Consider the following 22,278-nt stretch of genomic DNA (forward strand, 5'->3'; position numbering starts at 1 on the left):
TCTGATTTGCTAATTGTTCAGCTATGTTAATTTGCTTATTTGTTAGCTGCAACATAAACAAATAGTTTGGGTATGCGTGTCCTACTGTTAAAATAATGAAGCCACTCTTAGGAGTAGGATTTTCTAAACTCTGTTAGTAGATGCCACATAAGAAAGATTCCTTAGTTAAATACAGTTGAAAAATGCTAGGTTAGAGAAAATTAAATAGTTTCGTTTCTGCGGGAGGTCTAGGATCCTGGAATGAGGCAACATGCATCTTAACTATTGGATAAACTGTGCTCTGCTTCATGAGCTGCACGCGGAACCCCCATTTTTAATGGGGGAAACATCGGATACTGTTTTGGAGCTGTTTTAACATTAAATTGGTCTCACCATTTTTTTCTCATGAGTCACCCAATTCTATAATCAGCAGAAGGCAGGAAAACGAATTAAAGAAGCATATGTTTTGATTTCTATCTCTCTCTTTCTCGGTCCTGTCTGTCTCTGCCTCTGTCTCCCCCTTTCTCTCCCCCACCCCCTTTTTTCTCCAAACCTGTGCATGGGCACGCGCATTCACACACACACACACACACACACACACAATGCTCTTTATTATGCTCATGGCAAACATGCAAACCTCTTTTGTCCCCCCTTTTATTATAGGCATATTGACAGGCTTGCTACCCTTCAAAAACTACGCGGTAACCCTAACTGCTTGCACTTTGGCTGGCTGTACCGAGAGCTCACATGCATTGAACATCTCTACTCCACAAGAAGGTAAAGTAATTTCAAAGGTCTTGACTTCCACATTTCAGTCATGAATAATAAAATAGGAGAAGAGCTAAATGCTGCAAGGCCATTTGCTGGAAAACCCCAACCTAATTTGATGACAAAGTGCATCGCCAGGCCATAATTGCTCCATTTTTTGGGGGGGTGCGAAAATGAATCAAACTCCATACCCTTTAATGACATGCATCTTTAATAGCTGTAATGCAGATTAATGGGCTTTTTAATTGCTGTTACATTGTTCATGCAAGAGCCTTGTCATTAATATGAAGCATCTGAAAGATTAATGAAAGCTTCCTCATTTTACTATGGCTCAGAAGTAAATCTAGAGACAGTCTGACTAAAAAGAATTGATTGTATGGCACAGTATGAAATTGAGAATCAAACGGTTGATTTCCATGGTCTTTTTTAACTGCTAACCACCAGCACAGGCAACAATTATTTCAGTGTGATGGAACCTCCAAATGCCAATTGAGGCATTATTAATCACTGCTTAGTTCCTTCCGACTTAAGTCTCACTTTTGTTGTACTTGGAACTCACAAACTGTTGGCATAAATTAATGTTTCAGAAAGCAGACGTTAGGCAGTGAGAAGGAGGAAATATTTGAGCCCTCCAAAGTGAAAGCATTGCTCACGCCGAAGAACGCAGCCCTGCAAGAAATCACAGTTCTCAAAACGTTCGAAGCATTGTTGCTTCGTATTTCTCTCTCGGAAGAGAGGAATTGCATATTTCTTAAGCTGTCTAGTTGTAAAGTTCTTCAGGAGATTTGACAGCTTGATCGTCGAAGCCAGTCTTTTCTTTTATCTCTTTCCCAGGATCTATTCATCCCCTCAATCCCTCCTTGTCTCCTCCCCTTTCTCGCTCTCTCTCTCTCTCTTTTTTTTTTTTTTGGCTAGGGCTGGGTTTGAACCTGCCACTTCCAGTATATGGGGCTCATGCCCCCCCCCCCTTTCTCTTTTAAATGCTTCAGCAAGCACCACTCTGGCAGAAGATGTGTAAGAGAAAGGGAAGACATAGGCCCATGAAATGAAGCCAGGAGAGGATAAAGGATTTGGTAAGAATCCTTCTTCTGACCCTTTATTCTCTCGACTTTGTGTCTGAGCCAACCAGACTCCCCTCACCTAGATGGTGCTTTCACGGACCCATCTTTAGCATTTTTTTTTTTTTTTTTTTGAGACAGAGCCTCAAGCTGTCACCCTGGGTAGAGTATCATGGCATCACAGCTCACAGCAACCTCCAACTCCTGGGCTCAAGCGAGTCACCTGCCTCCCTCTCCCAAGTAGCTGGGACCACAGGCGCCCGCCACAATGCCCGGCTATTTTTTGGTCGCAGCCATCATTGTTGTTTTGGCGGGCCTGGGCTGGATTCGAACCCACCACCTTAGGTGTATGTGGATGGTGCCTTAGCTGCTTGAGCCACAGATGCCAAGCCCCATCTTTAGCATTTGCTCAATATTGTCTGGGTCTAGTCTACAGGTAATAGTGCTGTTCTTCTTAATGTGCCATTGCATCTTCTAGGGTCCATGGGGATCCTCCCCATGGACAGGTACTTCTGCCAGCCTCACTGGAGGACAAACTTCCCAGGTCTATCATTATTTTCCTGACACCTACTATATCCTCTGTGCACATTTTGCCCGGTACCCTTCTTAGCTATTTCACAGCTGTGCCTCAGACAGATCCCTACCAGTTTAGTTCACATTTCCTTTTCATTATTAAAAAAAGAAAGTCCCCAAATATTTAACTTTTCCATAGAGTTAGTCCTAATTTACCAAATTAGGGTCAATTTTAAAAGGACTTTCAGTTCTTATAATTCTAATTCATGGACCACTACCAAAAAAGGAACAGGTCTTTTCTTAAAGTCATACACAATCTAGTTAATATATGTAGTTAATTAAATTGTTTCTGCACTTCCTGGCTATTTCTATAATTACATATAGGTTTTTGAAAATATCTATAATGAACGACTCCTACCAGCATTGCCCATCTTAGATCAGAAACTCCTTGAGGCTGGGGACTCCTATCTGCCTGATTTGCTTTTATAGGTATAGCCCTACATAAAGATGATGGGGCCGTAGTATTAATACTTTTGATGAAGTAACATAAACATCAGTCAGGTGAACTAGTCTGAGTACTCCCCATCCATCACGGATACAAATTCTCATAAATTCAGGACAGTTATTCAGCACTGTTCCTAAAGCAATTACTGACAAGGCGCTCACGAGTCAGGAACATTTCCATGCATGAGATTTCAGGTTTATTTCATGATTTATTGGTTTGAGTCTGAAAAGTTTGAATTAGAAAAAGTAAACTAAAATTAGACTCTATAAATCTTTTTTTCCATAGCCCCACAAGAGGTTCAGCCACCAGTAGCCAAATCCTTTCCCAATTCTTTGTTGCTCTCCTGGAATCCACCCAAAAAAGCAAATGGCATTATAAGTCAGTACTCTTTATACATGGATGGGAGGCTCATCTACTCAGGCCCTGGAGAGAACCACACAGTCACAGGTAAGACTTCCACAGCTATCGGTTAATACCTACAGTCCACATAGAATATATACATGTAAATAACGTCTATAGGTGGTCTTCCATATTCATTGATTCTGCATCTACAGATTACAAACCACAGATAGAAGATGACTAAATAAGATAACAGTTCAAATAATACCAAATAAACCTCCAGTACAGCATAATAACTATAGCTCTTACATTATATTAGGTATTTCAAATAATGTAGAAATGATTTAAAGCATATGGGAGATGTACATAAGTTACATACAAATACTTTACCACTTTATATTGGGGATTTGTACCTCGATGGATTTTCGTATCTACAGGGTCCTGGAGCCAGTTCCGCACTAATACTGCTGATACTGAGAGAGAACTGTATATACACACATAACAGATAAATATAGCCTGATCTAAAAATGTAGTTTTTGAAATTGGGTTACATATTTTTGTCTCACAATCCCTCCAATCCCATGATCTTTATAATTATATTAGATTTGTGGTAAAGCCACGCCTGGGAAAAAAGTGGAAAACTGCTCCTATTACCTTCCCCGGTCCCTGCCACCCACCAAGGCTGCCTGTTATGTGTTCCCTTCTGTGGGTTCCATCACCTGCCCTAAATTCCCCTTGCTCAGGTGCAGAGGGCTCCTGGGAAACGCACCAGTGCAAAGAGCTCAGCACATAACATTCTGCCTCCCTCACACCATGGAACTGAAGCTGGGGCCCAGTGTGGGCACCAGTTAGGCTCACAGTCCCAGGATAAATCTATGACATCATTTCAAAGAATTTTCAATATCCCGTAGATTAACTACTTTAAAATCCTCATGAATATGCAATAATCTTAAGACTCAGAAGTGTGACTCAGTGCAGTCTGACTGTTAGACCATTTGAGAAAAAACATAGTATATATGCCCAGATCATGTAATATAGTGTAACAGCACTTAAGTAAAATGAAGACATTTGTTAAAAATATTTTTAAATGCAAGATGTCTGCGTTGCGTATGTTGTCTGAACTGTGTTCTGGTTTTGTATTTGTGTAGTACTCATAAGGGTCATATAGTTTATATTATTTTATAGGTTTTATTTGACTCTCATGTGAAATATTGTTAATCAAATGTTGACCAATGAAAAAACTGAGGCATAAACGTACATGTATCAAGTTCTTCATGAAAGGTCACAGCAAGTTAAGCATCAGTGGCAGGATTAATTATTTATATATTCACTCGTTCACATTAATGCCAAGTCCTGAAGTTATAACAGGGAATCAGCCAGACACTGTCCCTCTTCTCTTGGCACTCAAGCTTCCTGGGGACACAGATGCTGGCCCAAGTCATCTGGGGACAGGGATACATATTCATATAGTTGCTTTCTTAGGTATACATGGTTTTTGTCCTCTCTGTAGCCTGAGAACTTTAAAAGGGCATAAACTATTATTTCCATAGTTTCTTCACCCACATGGGTAGAATTCTGTAGAATTTATGCTTTAAGATAAATATTATTATTACCCCCTTTTTACAAATGATGAAACTAAGGTATAGAATAATTAAGAAAGTTACTCAAGGTCACACAGCTTGTGAATGGTAGACAGGTGCAACTCTAGAATTCTGGCTGTGTTGTGAAGATTGTGACCTTACAAGCAAGTTACTTGATTTCTCTGAAACCTAATTTCTAAATTCAGAAAATGGGGATAATTAGAATTTTCAGTATTTTGAAGAGAATTAGAGATACACATATAAGACACATAGCATGTTGTTAGCAGTCATTAAGGTGATACTAATATTTTCTGTAGAACAGTGTTCATATTATAATATGAAATAGATCATTCTTCAACAATGTTTGATGGCGTTATTTTAACTAAAATTTACAGACGATGTAAATTATTTAAAAAAAAACCACACCTTACAATTAATTTTACATATGTAGTAATGATTAATATACAAAGCACTTCTGTAGGACCAAAATATGATATTGAACATAGTGGAATATCATACCTTTTAGGCCAGGAATAGACATTTTCTCTGAGGAGCCTTCTCTAACTGGCCAAGTATGACTTACGTATGCCCCTGTATGCTCCATGAATAACTCCTTTATGTCCCATCCCCTTCTGATTTGCCTTGTCTTGAATAAGCCTGCTTGTTTTCTTATTGGTTTGCCCTACTAATCCACAAACATCATAAGAACGTGACCATATTTTTCTTGTTCATCACTGTATCTCTTGGGCCCATCACAGAGTGTGTATGGAATAAACAGGGTTGGAGGAGTGAATGAATGAAGTCGGATGACTCCTGGGAGCAATGAAAGAAGATAGCAAAGGGCGAATGATGGAGCGGGGTAGGAGAAAAAGTCATGCATGAGAGGAAAATTGAAAAGGTAGCAACCAGGGGAAGGGAAACTAAAATCTCTTCCATATGCAGAACACATTCTGAGTTAGTCTGCAGGGAAGTGGTGCAGCTGACGGCAGTTTGCAAACTGTGGCCTTTGCATGTTTTCAAAATTGCAAAATGCCATGAGTTGACATCATGCCTAGCCAGAAAAATAGCAGTGGAGAAAGGATTCACATAGATTTCTAATCTGGTCTACAAAATGATACTGAATTCTCTATTTTGTTTGATTGAATCATCTATGAAACCATAAGGCTGCAGGCTTTGCAATGAAGATGATGATGAATGCTGGCATTGTAGATTAGTACAATAGATACCCCAAAATAATATGAAGAAAAGTAAGTAGAAGATTTTAAAGTGCTCAACAACCATCTTCTCTAGCTACAGTGGTAATAAGTGCGTGGTTTTCAACCATTCTACAATATTTAAACAGTCTCATGTCAATAAGCTGCGTCAGGGACATGCAAAAACAAATGATCTCTGACTCCCACCCCGATTGGCATACGACTTAAGGAATATATCTCTGATATCACCTGTAGCATTTTTTTTCTATATTCTTGTTGACATCTCACAGCCATGTTGGAATTGCAGTATTGGTCAGTAGGGAGGAGCTCAAAAATGTACATGATTGTTCCAACTTTATAGCTAGCCAAACTGAACCCTAGAAAGGCCAAGAAACTCTAGCCAGTAATTGGAAGAACCAATTCAAATGTACATCTACCTGGCTCCAGAACCCATACTTTTAATCTCTGTATATTTCATTTATTAAACATATTTTATTTTTCTTCATCACAATTCTGGAAGTGAGACAGGCACCTGATTGTAAACCCCAGAACACCTGGCTGGGTCTGCTGGGGCTGCCATGACAGAATATCATAGGCTAGGTGGCTTAAACAAGAGAAACTGACTTCTCACACTCTGGAGGCCAAGGTGCTGGCCGGCTTGGTTTCTCCCGAGGGCTGTCTGCTCGGCATTGCAGATGGCAGCTGCTCACCGTGTGCTCAGATGGCCTTTCCTCTGTGGGAACCCAGCCTTGGTTTATTTCTCCATCTTCCTGTGAGGATACCGTCCTGTTGAATTAAGTCCCCATCCTATGACCTCATTTTACCTCATAATTATCTCTTTAAAGGTTCTATCTCCAAATATAGTCTCATTGGGGTTAACATTTTAGCTCATACATTTTGGGGGGGACACAGTTCTGTACCAGACAGCACCCTGTATTAGTGCCTTTTATGAGAATAGGCTGACTGCCCACTTTCTCAGAGATTCTGAAATTGTGCATGAGAGTTACATAAAACGGCCCGAAAGATCCCTTTCCATTCTAAGAGTTTACATCTGTGATAGTCACTACATTTAAGCCATTTATATCCTGCCTTCTAAGACTCCCACAAAAATGGGAAAGCGAATCTGCCTGTGTGAAGTCAGCCAGCGAGGAGGCTGATTGGAAACTGCTCTAGCCAGTGAGATGGGCTTTAGCTTTCATAGGTGGTGTGAGTCTGTGCCACGATACGGATGTGTACACGATGCTATGGGTACTCATCGCTCATCTGGGTGTCGGGATAGTTGCGACCTAATATCTTTTCCATACTGAGTGGTTTGTGGGGGGAACTTGTATTCATGAGGACTGGTACTGTCAATAATAGTGTCCGTGGAGAGCCGTTAAATGGATTTGTACAGAGCTGAAACACGTCTTCATAGAGAGACTGAGAAATGGAAGATGCTGTCTGCTAGATTAGGGGCAAAAATCCATGGTATTTTTAATTATAAAAGTAATATATGATGGTTGAAGATAATATAAAATGTATAGGTATCTGGTACATGATAATCCTACCTTAAAGAGAGAAACTCTTAATATTTGGTATAATTCCTTCTAGTAATTCATTTATTTTAAAGAAATGTGAGCTATAACCTATGTATTATTTTGAGGCTTTGCATATCCGTTTATTATATGTGTATAAAGATTATATCCCTAAATTATTAAGCAGTTAAATATTTTGTAATATATATATATATTTTTTGCAGTTTTTGGCCGGGGCTGGGTTTGAACCTGCCACCTCCGGCCTATGGGGCCAGTGCCCTACTCCTTTGAGCCACAGGCACCGCCCTGTAATATTTTTAATAACATGTTATTCTATCTAGTATTCATGAATGCATTTAATCATTTGCACAAGAGTTTCTAGTTTATCTTTATTTTAAATATCTTGTTATAGATATTATTCATAAATCTTAATTTGCTGGATACCTAGCTAAGTCAACAGTAGTTAATTTTTACAGAATATTCGATATACATTGCATGCTATTTCTAAGAAATTATGAGCATAAAATATTATATTCTTACATCTTTGATAATTTTATAAGTGAAAAATACTCTTTGTATTTGCATTTTAAACCAGTAATTATGCAGAATACTTTTCTGTGTGCTCATTCACCATTTATATTTTTCTTTGATTCATCTGATCACAATCTCAATGAACAGACTTTAATAGGGGTAAGAAATAATTTTGAAACTTTTTCAAGAGCCACCCTGTTTTCCTCAGTTGCAATCAGCTACACTATTTAACATTCTATTCCTTCCACATTATCAAAATCTTCCTTAATAACTTGGCTTAATGTCCCCTCTTAAATATTCAGAGGGTCAACATTTTTTTCTCACTCCTACTCCATTTATTTGTAGTTTCCTTTTAAGTTTCCAAATAGAACCAACATTGTTCCGTTGTGCTTTGCAAATGGATCTTGCTGCCATGGTGGATACGGGCAAAGTAAATGCATTTCAATTCAGAAGCCACTTAGCATCCAGGTGGTTTGAATTTTTTCCTTCTTTCTCTTAAATATGAAGCATTGAAAGTCAAAGGCATTGCTGCACCTTGAGTTAGTACAAAATATATTTAAAAATGCATACAGTTCAAATTTTTTGCCTTGCATAGGCCATAAGCTAGGAGTATGGTGGGTCATTTCTGACACTGAAAAATGAATCCAGTTAGAGAACCTCCCGAAGGCTGTTGATGTTTGCTATAATAAATAGCACACACTTTAAGTCAAACTTTTTCATTCTGTATTCAAAGGTAATGGATTTTTCGTAACCATAGTAACCTTGGTGTATTTCTGGATAAATACATGAGGTATATACATTCTAGTTTTATTTTTGAATATAAACTACCACATTATGTATTACTAATAATATGAAAAATAGGATGTAGGTTAGTGTAATGACAGCTTAAACTAGTATGCATTTTTCTTCTGCAAAAATAAATATTTATCAAAAGTAGAGGTTCAATTAATTTTTCCCCCAGTTTTTGTGGTATTCTGGTGGTGCCATTTATCTTTTTTTGCAAGATCTCCATTAATCTCTTATTTCTGTCCCATAACAGATTTTTAAGAATTTTGAGGTTAAAAACAATTGCACTTTAGCGCTTATGATTTAAAAATTAAAAACACTATTGAAAGATTGAAGGACCTCTACGGATATCGCTAGCAGAGCTATTGTGGACCACCTAAGACGTGTGTGTACATTATGCTCATAAATAGGTAGAAAAAAGAAAGCCTTTGTGAGACTGTTCAGCGTACGGAGATTGTTTCAAAGTTCAGGCTGGATGGCACCTGATTGATCATGACTATCCAAACCGTAGCCAACCAGATTATTCTCATTTTAAATGAGCACTCTACCAGAAACTGGCAATTTTTAAGAAGTTTGCGAGATGTCTCAAAAAAGCCTACAAAGTTTTTAACAATAAGAACAGCAAGGTGGTCGTAATTGGGAGACGTATACAACAGCTGTGGCAAGGAGGTTTATGTGAGTTGTGCTAGCTGGTTAGGAAAGACTAATGAATTGTTTTTGGTTAAGCCAACCTAAGCCATTGCTGGTGATAATGACTACAACTCCAAGGAGGAGAGGCCAATACAGATACCATAAAAAGTGCAAAATATTTGACACGAAATTATAGCGCATGCCTATTTTCAAGTACATTAGCTAATAATTAAATCTATCATAGTCCTACATTAAATAACAGCAGCTGATATCTACAGCTACCAAACTTGAGTTTCAGACATTACGCCTGAAATGGTGAGATACGAATAGTAGCAATGTAAGAAGTGTGCACGTGTGTGTGTGTGTTTGTGAGACAGAGAGAGAGGTAGAAGGGAGGGAGGAAAGGGGATCAGGGGGGAAAGAGAGAAGAAAAGCGGATGAGTTTCTGCTAAAGCGATGTAGGCAATCAGCCTTTATATCTTTAACCAAATAAACGACCTAAAACTTTTGGGGGATCTTATTGGCCAAGGTCAGAGAGAATCATGTATAAACAGCAAAACAGAAATGCTCATCTTAAACCTTCCAAACACTTAAGTCTTACGATGAGGAATTTATCAGAGAAGCTATATTGCTTATGGCACAATAAAAACACATTTAAAGGTTAGGTACTTCTAGCCAAGCATTATAAGGAACCTTATCAACACTCTCCAAATTTGAGCTAAATCTCATTCATTCACACTGACGGCTTGCAAAAGGTTCTTTCTTAGCAAAAGAAAACCTCACTTTTGCCTAGATGTTTTCTTTTATTTTGCATATTTGAATATCATGATGCAGTGTGTTGAAATAATTCCACTTACCCCCAAAATAATGTTACCTGGGGGGATCCTGTTAACATGCTTGGGTTCTGATTCAGGAGTCTGAGTATTTATAAGCAGGGCATGTGAGGTTTTCAGGCAAGACCATGGTCTCATCCATGAGTCACCTGCCTCTCTATTACAAAGGAGGCCATCCTGTGTGCTCCTTTTATATCAGAAACATAGAGCATTAAATTATGTAAACTCTAAGAAACCTTGAGGATACAAAAGGACCAGAACTCAAGCTATAAAAGAATCTAGAGCCTTGAGGGGCCACATTACTAAGCCACTAAATCTGTAATTAAAGACTCCATAATAGTTGTTCAAGGTTTAGCTAGATACCAGATCCTTGGGTTAATGAATAGTGGATAATTTACTCTCAAGAGACATGTTTATTTAGTAACAAAGAGTCCAATGAAATGAAATACCTTGCACAGAATCTTTAAGTATCAGCTGTGGCTTACTGTAAATAATAGAACAAAAGTTCTGTTAAGGTCCTTCTATAATTTACCAGTATGTGAAGAAATAAAATGTTTAAATTTATGTTTTAAGATGTGAATCCAAATGTTATCTGTGATCTGTTAACCTAATTGAGGATTATTATCCTCAGAAATAGTAGGAAAGAATTCTATGGTATAAAAGCATTTTGCGACAAGGATTTCAGGGGAATAGTGGAAATTCACTTAGAAAAATAGTGGCGTTAAATGCTGGAAAGGGTAATGCAAAGTGTCTTTCCACTGAGAAATTTCCAAACGGAAGCTTCCTGTTATTTTACGCATTTTGAGAGCTGTAATTATTTTTTTTAAGTTTTAAATTGCATTATAAATTCATACATAAAAGTGAGTATGTTAAGTATAGAGCATGATGAATATTTACAAACTAAACACATTCTGTGGTCTCTGTACCATGGATGTGGAACATTCGTGGATGTGGAAACACAGCATTATAAGCTCCTGGAAGGTCCCCCATTTTGTGCCATCAAATCTTGAGTCAGTTGTCTACTGATTATTAATAATATAAATTGGTTTTGCTATTTTTGTACTTAAAAGGAATGGAATTAAACAGTAGAAAGAGTCTTCAAAAAGTTTGTGGAAAATACCTATTATGAAAAAAAACTAGACTTGTCCAAATCGGCTCTAATTTGGGGACTAAGGATCACTTTGAAACAGGTCTCTATCAGAGCAACTTCAATTGTGTAAAATTGAAGGTAGAACTAACATCTAAGTTATAGTAAAACTTAGGTGGAAAAAGGGTGAAATCACTGATGTTTTATGAAAAATTTATGGAGGATATGTCCCCAAAGAAATCAGAAGTTTACAAATGGATAACTTGTTTTAAGAAGGATGGGACAATATTAAAGATGAATATTAAACCCCACAGTGGTAGACATTCCATACCAATATGTGAGGGAAAAGTTAATGTTGTTTGTGGACTAATTGAAAAAGACCAATGACTAACTGCAGAAGCAACAGCCAACACCAGAGACATCTCGATGGATTCAGCGTACCCAATTCTGACTAGAAAGTTAAGATCAAACTTTCCACTCAATAGGTGACAAAAGTGTCCACCTTACAGTCCTAACTTGTTTCCTTCTGACTTCATTTTTGTACAGTGTGCCCATTTTTCTTCAGTTAATAATGCAAAAAAGATGGTCTTGAGATGCTTGAATTCCCAGGGCCCTCAGTTCTTTAGCGGTGGACTAAATAGCTAATATCATTACTTAAAAAGTGTCTTGACCTTGATGGAGCTTATGTTAGAAATAGAGTTTATATTTTATAGTTCTTCTTTTGGTTCATTTTCCCACAAACTTTTTGACGTTCTCTTTTGTCACTGCCTTCTTTTAAAGAAGAATGTAGGAGGTAGAGGAAATAACAGAACATTCTCTTCTATTCCTGTACCTATATCGTGAACCCTCTGTCCTATAGGCAGTGGCCAAGATAGTGTCAGTTTTTAAAGTTCTTTTCTTCCAGAAAGCCAATGGAATATTTGTAAAATGAAATGTCTACCTCTTTCTCCAAGTCCAAATCTAGAAACTAATTATACAGATACTTCATCTATGCCATTAAAACTTAGCTCTTGAAATCGCTGTCCTCTGTACACTAGAAAAAATCTGAAGCATATTATTCCAATAATGTTCAAGAATATAACACAGTGTGGCCACATAGATTATGATACTGTAGAAAAATATTTAATGTGGGAAGACATTAACAACAAAAATTAGAGCAGCATGTATTACAGGAGACTAATTTAGTGAAATATATGTGTGTGTATGCATGGGAACCAATACATGGATGTGTACATATACATATATGGCTATGTGTCTGGAGGGATAGATGCCAAAGTATTAATAATGGTTATCCTTCAGTGATGGGATTCTAGTGTTTGGTTTTTTTCTTTTTGCTGAAGGGAATCTTTTCATTTCTTAAAATGCCTTTGGTCTGGATGTTTGGAAACCAGATTTTTTTTGTAAAATTTTTTCCTGATAATATGTGATAAAATTGTCATAAAGGAAGAGCATTTCAAGAATCTGACTATTTTTACTTATCTTCTAGTTACCCATTCTCTATTCCTTGACATTTAATCAGGCTGATCACCTTACTCATTTTTTTTTAGACAATATGGTACTTGTATACCACTAGCCCTATCCACTGCCATCAAAACATCTTATATATTTGATGGTCTACCTTAATTTCCCCAATTGCCCATCATCCTTTGATTCATACTTTTCCATGTTTTGTTTTTGTTTGTTTGTTTTTTTTTTTTTTTGCAGTTTTTGGCTGTGGCTGGGTTTGAACCTGCCTACTCTGGCATATGGGGCCAGTGCCCTACTCCTTTGAGCCACAGGCGCCGCCCATAGTTTTCCATGTTTTTTCTCTACATATCGTTATTTAAACATATTCTGTCTTGGCAATATTAACGTATTTTAAAGGGAGTAAATCTTGATTCAAAACAAGAATGTATGTGAGTTGAACAGAGTTACATCCTTGTTTACTTACATAATTTTTATAATATCTACCATAGGAATAAAGACCCAACCGTTATCTCTAACCAACTCTTGAGTTGAAACGAATTAAACTGAAAATCACTAAGAATCAGTAAAATAATATTTTAGAGTAAATAACAAATATTAATACATAATTCAGATGTAATTAATATGGCTAACTTCGTAAACAGTTTTAAGGAAGTAGGCTGTTCTGTAGCTTCTCAGAATTTTTCATTAAATGATCTATTACATAGTGCGTGTATTTATATTTATACTCTTACAAATACATACACTCAAATTGGGGAAATTTCTTGTTTAAAAGTGTTTGGACTGTCTTAACAAATTATCATAAACTAGATAGCTTAAACAACAGAAATTTATTGTGTCGGTCTTGAAGACAAAAATATCCCAATTTAAGATGTTGGCAAGGTTGGTTCCTTCTGAGGGCTATGCACGAGAACCTGTTCTATGAATTTTCTATAGTTTTTGGTGGCTTCCCGGCAATGTTTGTCATTCCTTGGCTTGTGGACATACCATCCCAATCTCTGCCTTCATCTCTACATGATGTTTTCCCTCTGTGCTTATCTGTGTCCAAATTTCTGCTTTTTTATAAGGACACCAGTTATGCTGGATTAGAGCCTACCCTAAAGACCTCATTTTAATGAATTACAACTGTAATGACCCTATTTCCAAATAACCATGTGCACTGAGGTTCTAGGAGCTAGAACCTCAACATATGAATTTTGAGTCACAAATGGTGATGTTGGTTTATCTCAGTATTCTTCTTGGAACATTCCACACAATATCCCTATGATGACACAATAATCCTTTCTCCAGGTTAGACATTTTTATTAAACCATAACATTTTTCTAGCTGGATATGGACACTCTAGCCACAGGCATTTCTTCTCCAGATCCTTAAAACTAAATAATAATTCAGCATATAAGTATGTGTAGCCAAGTATTTGATGTTGTGATTAATAGCATTCTAAGACTTCCCTCAAATACCTAGAACATATTAGTGGAGACAAGGTATGTATTCAAAATCAGTTTAAAGATGGATATGATAACTCCTGGCAATAATAAAACACTTTATAGAGAGGTAATTGATTCTGTCTGGAATGCTTCATTCATCCATTGAATATTAACATTATTGAGTACTTGCTTAATTCAACAATTTTTTTTATAAGAATGGAAGACCCAGTGGAGAAAAAAAGATGCAAAGACCCTGCCTTCATGGGGCTTTTGTTTTCATGGGAAATAATTAGAAAAGACCTCATACTGTTTGTTATTGTTCTAATACTGTCTTGAAATCTGCCTCTGTCCAGAAGAGAGTGATTCCTTTTCAGCTATTTTAAATGGATGAGAATTTTTCTTTGATGTTGCATGTATTTAGTAAATTAAAGGGCTATGGTTAGCCTCCTCTGCTTATTTCCTACCATGGATCATTCCAGATTATACTTTTCTACATTCTGTTAATATTCACTGATCATGTAACACCTATGGTTTTGCCTATAGGAAGTTTTTTCTCTGTTTTGCTCATTTTTACCAACCTCTATCCTGTATTTTTACCAACCTGTACCCTGATTCAGTAAAGACTTGAACATCTAGATTTTTTCCCTTCCTTCTTTATCCCAGGTTCTGGCAACAGCTTGTGTTGCTTTTTCTAATTTCAGAATATTATGGGGGTACACCCATTTGGGTTACATAACTTGCTTTTGTATATTTTAGGTCAAAGTTGTAAGTGTGCTCATCATCCAGGAATTATATGACATACTTATTAGGTATAATTTACCTGTTCCCACACTCCCTTCCCACCTACTTGAATTACATTGAGTTTTGCTTAAAACCAACTTTCACACGAACAATCCATTAGACAGTCAACCTCTCAGATCCTTTACCTTTCCATCTGTAGGAAACCTGGCTGTCCTTGTAAGTTACTTGCTCTCATTTCAATATCTAGAACTTTAGCATCACCTAGAAATGCTCCTTCCTAACACTCCGTTCTCTAATCAAAGTTACACTCCCAGCCTTGCCTTTCACATCTTCACATTTCTTTTTCCATGTTTCACTTTCTTTGCTTCCCATAGGAGCCGTCCTTTCCAATGCTGCTGTAATACGATACCCCAAACTGGATGCTTTAACACAAAGCATTAATTTATCCTCTCAAAGTTTTGGAGGCGAGAGAATTTATCCTCTCAAAGTTTTGGAGGCGAGAAGTTTGAGATTAAGGTATAAGCAGGGCCATGGTGCCTATGAAACTGTGTAGGAGAATCCTTCCAGGCCCATTCTAGCTCCTGGTGGTTTCTGGCAATCTGTGGCATGCCTTGGCCGACATCACTCCTATCTCTACTTCTATCATTCCATGGTATTCTCTGGGCTTCCAAATTTCTCTTTTTATAAAGATAGATGTCAGGGCCTACCCTAGTGCAGTATGATCTCATTTTAATTTCATTACATCTCCAAAGACCCTACTTCCAAATAAGGTCACATTTACATGCATTGGGGGTTAGGACTTGAACATACCTTTTAGAGGGACAAAATTCAACTATACTTCTGTTGATTCCGCAGCTACTTTGCCATTAAATTAAAACTATTCTAATGTTAGTTGTCAAAGTTCTTGTAGTCCCCATTTGGGGCAACGTGGAGGCCCTATAATTCATGGCACTTAGTTGATCATTCTCACAGCTCAGAGTATTCTTCTCTTTGTGTCAGTGACACACCAATCTCCCAATTTCCCTGTTTCTGCCTGAGCTCTGGTATCATCTCTTCTTCCTCCCCCCACCCCAAATGTTGGTGATGTTGGTTTATCTCAGGGTTCTTCTTGGAAAACTCCACACAATGTCCCTGTGATGACTTAGGAATCCTTTTCTCCAGGTTAGACATTTTTATTAAGCCATAACATTTTCTCAGCTGCCTATTCGGCACTCCTATCACACGCACTTCTACTCCAGCTCCTTAAAACTGAATGTATTCTATCTGCCACATCCCACCAATGTGCTCCCCATCTTAGGGCACAGAGAATACTATTCAGCCTTTTCCCCCAAAACAAGAACCTGGATTTAACCCAGGATTATTCTCCTTCATCACTCATATCCAATATTAAAATAAAATCCAAACTCTTTGTATTGTTCCCTGACACTTATCATCTGGCTTTTATCCGATTTCTTAGTTTTATGTCATTCACACATTCCCATTTATGTCTGCAATGCTACCCTGGTTTTCTTTATTTCTGGGTTTTGTTTTATAAAATTCAAGTCTTTTCCTATTTCCAGACCTTTGACCTTCTATATCCTCTGACTGGATATTTACCCCAATTCACTTACCCCAATTCTTTACCTATCTTAATCACTGCCTTCCTTCTCAGCTCTTATAAAACCTTCTCTATATTTGTTAGGCTAGCCCTAGATGACACACATACACACACACACACACACACACACACACAATAGTTTCTACTAGCAGGAATGCAATAGAAATTTCTTATTCATTTAACAGCACTGAGCACATGAATAGTTTGGTTCACAGACCTTCCTTCCCCTACACAGTTATTCAGACAGGACACAGGCAGATGTAGGTTCTGACATATTTCACACGTGACTTCTAGGATTGGCTGGGATTATCTCTATTACTGCAGCAGATGAGAAAAGATAATGAAAGATCATTGTTAGAGATTTTTATGGGTTAGGCCTAGAAGTGAATATGTCACCCTGCCCACATTTCAATGACTACAACTTACTCTCATGGCCACATCTAATTGTAATAGAGAGACAGTAATTAGTTGAAAGAAATACCTATGTACTAGCTCACAGTTCTGTAAGTGAGAAGATTGGATGGACATATGCGGGTTCCTAATTAGGGTCTTACAAGGCCAAAATCAAGGATTGGGAACACCTGGGCTCTCATCTGGAGACTCTGGGAAAGAATGCTGGCAGAATTCAGTTCCTTGCAGTGGTAAGGCTGAAGACTTCTGTTTCTGAGTTGGCTGTTGGCCAGGGGCTGTTGTCCACTTTCAGAGGCCACTCTCAGGCTCTTTCTCACAGCCCCCTCAATCCCAGTGATGGAGAGCCTCCGTGGTGTGTGGTGTCACATCCACTCCATGCTTCAAATCTCTCCGAGTTCTGCCTCCAACTGGAGAAATCCTCTGCTTTTAAAGACTCAAGATTACTTTGGGCCCACCAGGTCTGTGTCCCTTTTCGTATATAAGGCAAGATAATCATAAGTGTGAGATCTCAACAAATTTATTTGTTCTGCCCACACTCAAAGGAGAGGAAATGTATAAGGGTGACAGTCATCATGAGTGATTTTTTTAGAAATATTTTGGTCATACTGTTCAGAGGCAGAGTTATTCAAGCATGGGTCTTACCTGCTAAGGGACCTTGCTAAGATTTGGTTTCCTGGTAGAATGATAATAACCCTGTCTACGTCTGGGATTTAGTATGAGAATTAAATGTGATCATGTACAAATGATTAGCATCGTGCTTGCAACTCTTTGTAAAGATGATGAATGATCAACAACTACATGTCATTAGTTGTAGAAATAAAATTACTGTTGTATTATAGACTCTTAACCCAAAATCTCCTGAATGTAAAAATGCATATCTCCAAACTACCTATTCAATTTAATTCAAATATTTGTTGAGCATGTATTATGTACACTGAAGGTTAGGTGTTACATATATTACTAGGATGTCATCATTCTCTCTCAAATCATTCCCAGTTTGATTGCTTAGGCAGAAACATATAAAACTAAATGGAATGCTATCCTGTCTATGGTAAAATAGTTGTGAGGAAAAAAAAGGAGGTGTTCAATTCAATTTAGAAAAAAAGATAACAAAGGAACTGAGTTTTTGCAGGCTTTAGAGTTTCAGGACTGGGAAACAGGCCAGCCTAAAGACCATGGTGGAACAATCAACAATAACAGGGCTACAAATGTACATTTTGTAAAAATGAAATAGCACACAGTTTAATATGACTAGGCACCCCAGGTAGAGACCAGGAGTGAGAAGCAAGGTGGGGGTCAAATGATCAAAGGCGCTAAGGTATCTTGAGACATTTGAACTTTCTTCTGAGGCAATGGAGAACCATAGAAGAATATTCAGTCACGGAATATATTAGTATGAACTAAAAAGTGTTTTGGGATCCGAATAGTTAAACATAACATTACTCCAAAATAGTCAAGGCCAAGTCTGTATAGCTGTCGTCTCCATTCAGTAGGCAAAAGGACAAGTGAGCTAGAATTTTAAATGCAAGAAGCTAATTGGACTTAACAATACAGATGGCAAAGGGATGAAGGGGGCAGGAGAGAGAAGCATTATGTTTATTTGTTAACAGCTCTATTGTATTATATTTCTGTGCATTAGTCAGTGTAAAATAAAATCTGCTTATTCTAAATCCTTTTAAATAGTGTTTAAATATTTCCTGATGACACAATCTGCTAAAGTATTTACCCTTGGTACAGATTTCCATTAACCTTGCTGTAGATACTAAGCCTAAAACTGTATTTTTTAGGGGGGGTCTCAATTGTGGAGGAAAGCCTAGTGCCATCATTATAAAACCACATCTGGATAAGCTTTAGGGTCTTTGTCTTCTAGCCGATTTAGGAAATTCAGCAACCTATGGGAAAATACTACTATCAGCGGACCCTGCTTTCTGAGATCGTTAAGGTGCCATACCCAGTACACAGACATCGGGGATAATAGGAGAATTCAGTTATATTGGACATACAAGGGGAAAAAAAAAGAAGAGGCAGAGAGTAAATTCAAAGTACTCTTCCTCATATCTTTTGTCAATATTTTCCACTCCTTTTAGAAAGTCTATATAAATCCTTTGGTTCCCTAAGGATAAAATTCCCTTGAGATTTTTATAAATTCTCTTCAAAATAGCATCTTTGTATTATAGATACAAAAAAATGAATGCTCAGGAAAGCTTAGGTTACTTCCTATAATCGAGGAATGACTCACTGATAAAAATGAAAAGAAAACATTACTTTTGCATTTACCCAAGTACTTGGTAGCTATCTTAAATTGAAAATATATTTTATAATGTATTTGGTTTGCCCACGGCAAAAGTTTGAATGCCTAAAAAAAAGGGATTGTTATTCATTCTTATTTTTACAAAGTAAATATATTTGTTAGTTCCAAGTCCTAACTCTTTCAGTTGCAAATGATAGAAATTCAACTATTCATTTTCACTTACACTGGGCTCCTTTCTCGAGTGTAACATGTGAGCTTTCACCATGGGCTGGGGTCATGGTCAGAGCAACGTGAATGCACACCCCAATGGCTGGGAAGCTGCCGCCATAGCTCCAGATTGAAATGTACTGAAGTGGTCTTGTTGGTCCAGCTTGGATCATAGCCCAACTTCAGTGCCAGAGAGGCAGAAGCTGACAATCAGAAGGAAAGAAGAAAGTTACAGCCTGTGTGGAAATTAAGAGAAGAAAGAAAGATACAGCCCAGCTAAATGTTGATTCTTACTGTTCGAAAACTAGGCTCATCGTGAACTTGATGAATATTACAATCTTACTGCTAATAAAGCTCAACTTTATAATTATATGTATACACATTTATCTATGTATATAAATACACACACATATAAAATTTTTGAATGCACTTTATGAACATGCATGAAAATGCAACTCTGCTGTCTGTGTTCTTTCTTTTTTTGTTCATCAGCTTTAGGACATCATCCCAGAGGCCTCCTAATAGCATTAACATGCGTTATACTCCTGGGAATAATTTTATAGCTAAAGTCTAAATAGCTTAGATATCCTATCTCAACTTGTTTGTGAGTATTCACCATTTATATTTCAAAATGTCACCTGCTATTTTCTATGTACAAAGAGTTACAAAGATACAGCAGTAATTTATGGAACCTATAAGTCCTAAGTTGTGCATGGTCTTATTTTTTGTTTCAGTTGCCTAGTTTAAACCTTACGGTTGTGTAACACTAATAAAAATAACCAAAATTTAGTAATCAATAGCATCCCAAACGTTTTGTATACTTTTACATTTTATTGGGCTTGATATTTTTCAGAAGTTATTGATTTTTCTGGCTACACACATGTGTGCACGCCACACACATACAGTAACATAATATGTGTATAATACAATCAAAAAACTAATGAGCATCTATATACATAGTAAAATATTATGTAGGCACTTAATGGAATGAGCAGATCTTTATCGATGGAAGAACATCTTCAGCATATATTATAAAGCACTTGTGCCAAAAAGTATATTCTATAATCTGCTACCATTGTATATTTTGTTATATATAGGATGGGCATAAGGTTCGTGTTATGTCCATCCTGTATATGTAGCAGCCTACCTCTGGAGGTGTGCATATAAATTTAATAATTGACAAGCTCCTCAATAGAAACTGAGCATTTGGGAAATAAGGATGAAGAGAAATTTAATGATCATTTATTTTGTACATTTTATGTATTTACTGTATTAGTGCATTGTCTATTCAAAATGATGTCAAATTTAAAAATAAAGTATTTTCATATATACTAGCTTCTAAGTCTTTACTCAATGATGTACAAGAGTTAAAACGTGTATTCCCATTTTATAGATAAGTAAATAGAGATTCTTAAAACTGAATTGATTTTCCTGGAATCATAAAACTAGTTAATGGCATGGCTAGGACTAGAATTTGGTACTCTGATATGTTCCGACTCCCAAATCACAAATCTCTATTAGATGTTTAAAGAAAAATAAGAAATTCCATTAAATTACTGATAATTTTCAATAATTTGAAAATATTAATATAATATTGATATCTTCCTTACATTATCAATGTATTTTTATTTTTTTTCACTTTTTTTTATTAAATCATAGCTGTGTACATTAATACTATCATGGGGCACAGTATGTTGTTTCTATATACAGTTTGAAATACTTTCATCCAACTGGTTAACATAGCCTTCATGTCTTTTTCTTAGTTATTGTGTTAAGACATTTATATTCTACATTTAGAAAGACTCACATGTACCCCCATAGGATAAACCATAGACATGACCCTACCAATTGACTTCCCTGCACCCTTTCCACCCCCTCCCCCTCCTCCTCTTTCCACATATTCTTGGGTTAAAATTGGGTTATAGCTTTCCTATGAAAGCTATAAATTAGTTTCACAATATGGTTGAGTACATTGGATACTTTTTCTTTCATTCTTGAGATACTTTGCTAAGAAGAACATTCTCCAGCTTCATCCGTGTAAACATGAAGGAGGTAAAGTCTCCATCTTTCTTTATGGCTACATAAAATTCCATGGTGTACATATACTACAGTTTATTGATCCATTCATGGGTCAATGGCCACTTAAGCTTCTTCCTTGATCTAGCAATTATGAGGGCTGCAAGGAACATTCTGGTACAAATATCTTTATTGTAGTGTGATTTTTGGTCTTCTCAATATATACTTAGTAGAGGGTGACCAGACATCCCGATTTTGGCGGGACAGTCTCGCTTTTCAACAATTTGTTCTGTGTCCCGCGGCGTTTTAAAAAAGTCCCGATTTTTGGAAAGAATGCATGAACGGGCTGGAGAACAAGAAGGGAATATATGGTTTTCGGTTGCCATGTGGCTATTTCGCCAGAATATGAGTTTTATGTTATTTTTGTTAATTTTATAATGTTAAACTGTAATAAATAATTGCTGAGAAGTGATTATCGAGAACTGCTTATCAAAGTTTGCCTTGTTGTCAGGCCCTGCCCTGCGTGGTCCCCTGCCCCAATCCGCCCCAACTCCGCCCCCCGGCCATGTTGTCCCGCCTTACAGATGTTAGAATCTGGTCACCCTAACCTAGTAGAGGAATTATAGGATCAAATGGCAGATCTATTTTTAGTTCTCTAAGTGTTCTCCAGATGACTTTCCAAAAGGGACATATTAGTTTGCAATCCCACCAGCAGCGCAGAAGTGTTCCCTTTTCTCCACAACCATGCCAATGTATTTTTAAATATAACTTGTCAACTAAATTGTCTCTTATTCAAATATTAGCTTCAATTTTTAAAATTTAAAGGAAGTCTACTGACTTTAAATAAG

At 37.1% G+C, this 22,278-nt stretch overlaps 1 protein-coding gene across 1 annotated transcript in view; it reads left to right on the forward strand.

Moving 5' to 3' along the window:
* The window catches only part of USH2A (usherin), a 775,219-nt gene that overhangs the window by 367,791 nt on the left and 385,150 nt on the right, over nt 1-22,278 (forward strand). Inside the window, exons 30-31 of the mRNA XM_003800142.1 lie at nt 643-756; nt 3,109-3,270. Of these exons, the coding sequence (XP_003800190.1) occupies nt 643-756; nt 3,109-3,270 (276 nt within the window). The remainder of the gene's footprint in view (nt 1-642; nt 757-3,108; nt 3,271-22,278) is intronic.

This window comes from Otolemur garnettii, unplaced genomic scaffold, assembly GCF_000181295.1.
Source record: "Otolemur garnettii isolate 467f Iridium unplaced genomic scaffold, OtoGar3 scaffold00168, whole genome shotgun sequence".
In the NCBI taxonomy this organism is placed as follows: domain Eukaryota; kingdom Metazoa; phylum Chordata; class Mammalia; order Primates; family Galagidae; genus Otolemur; species Otolemur garnettii.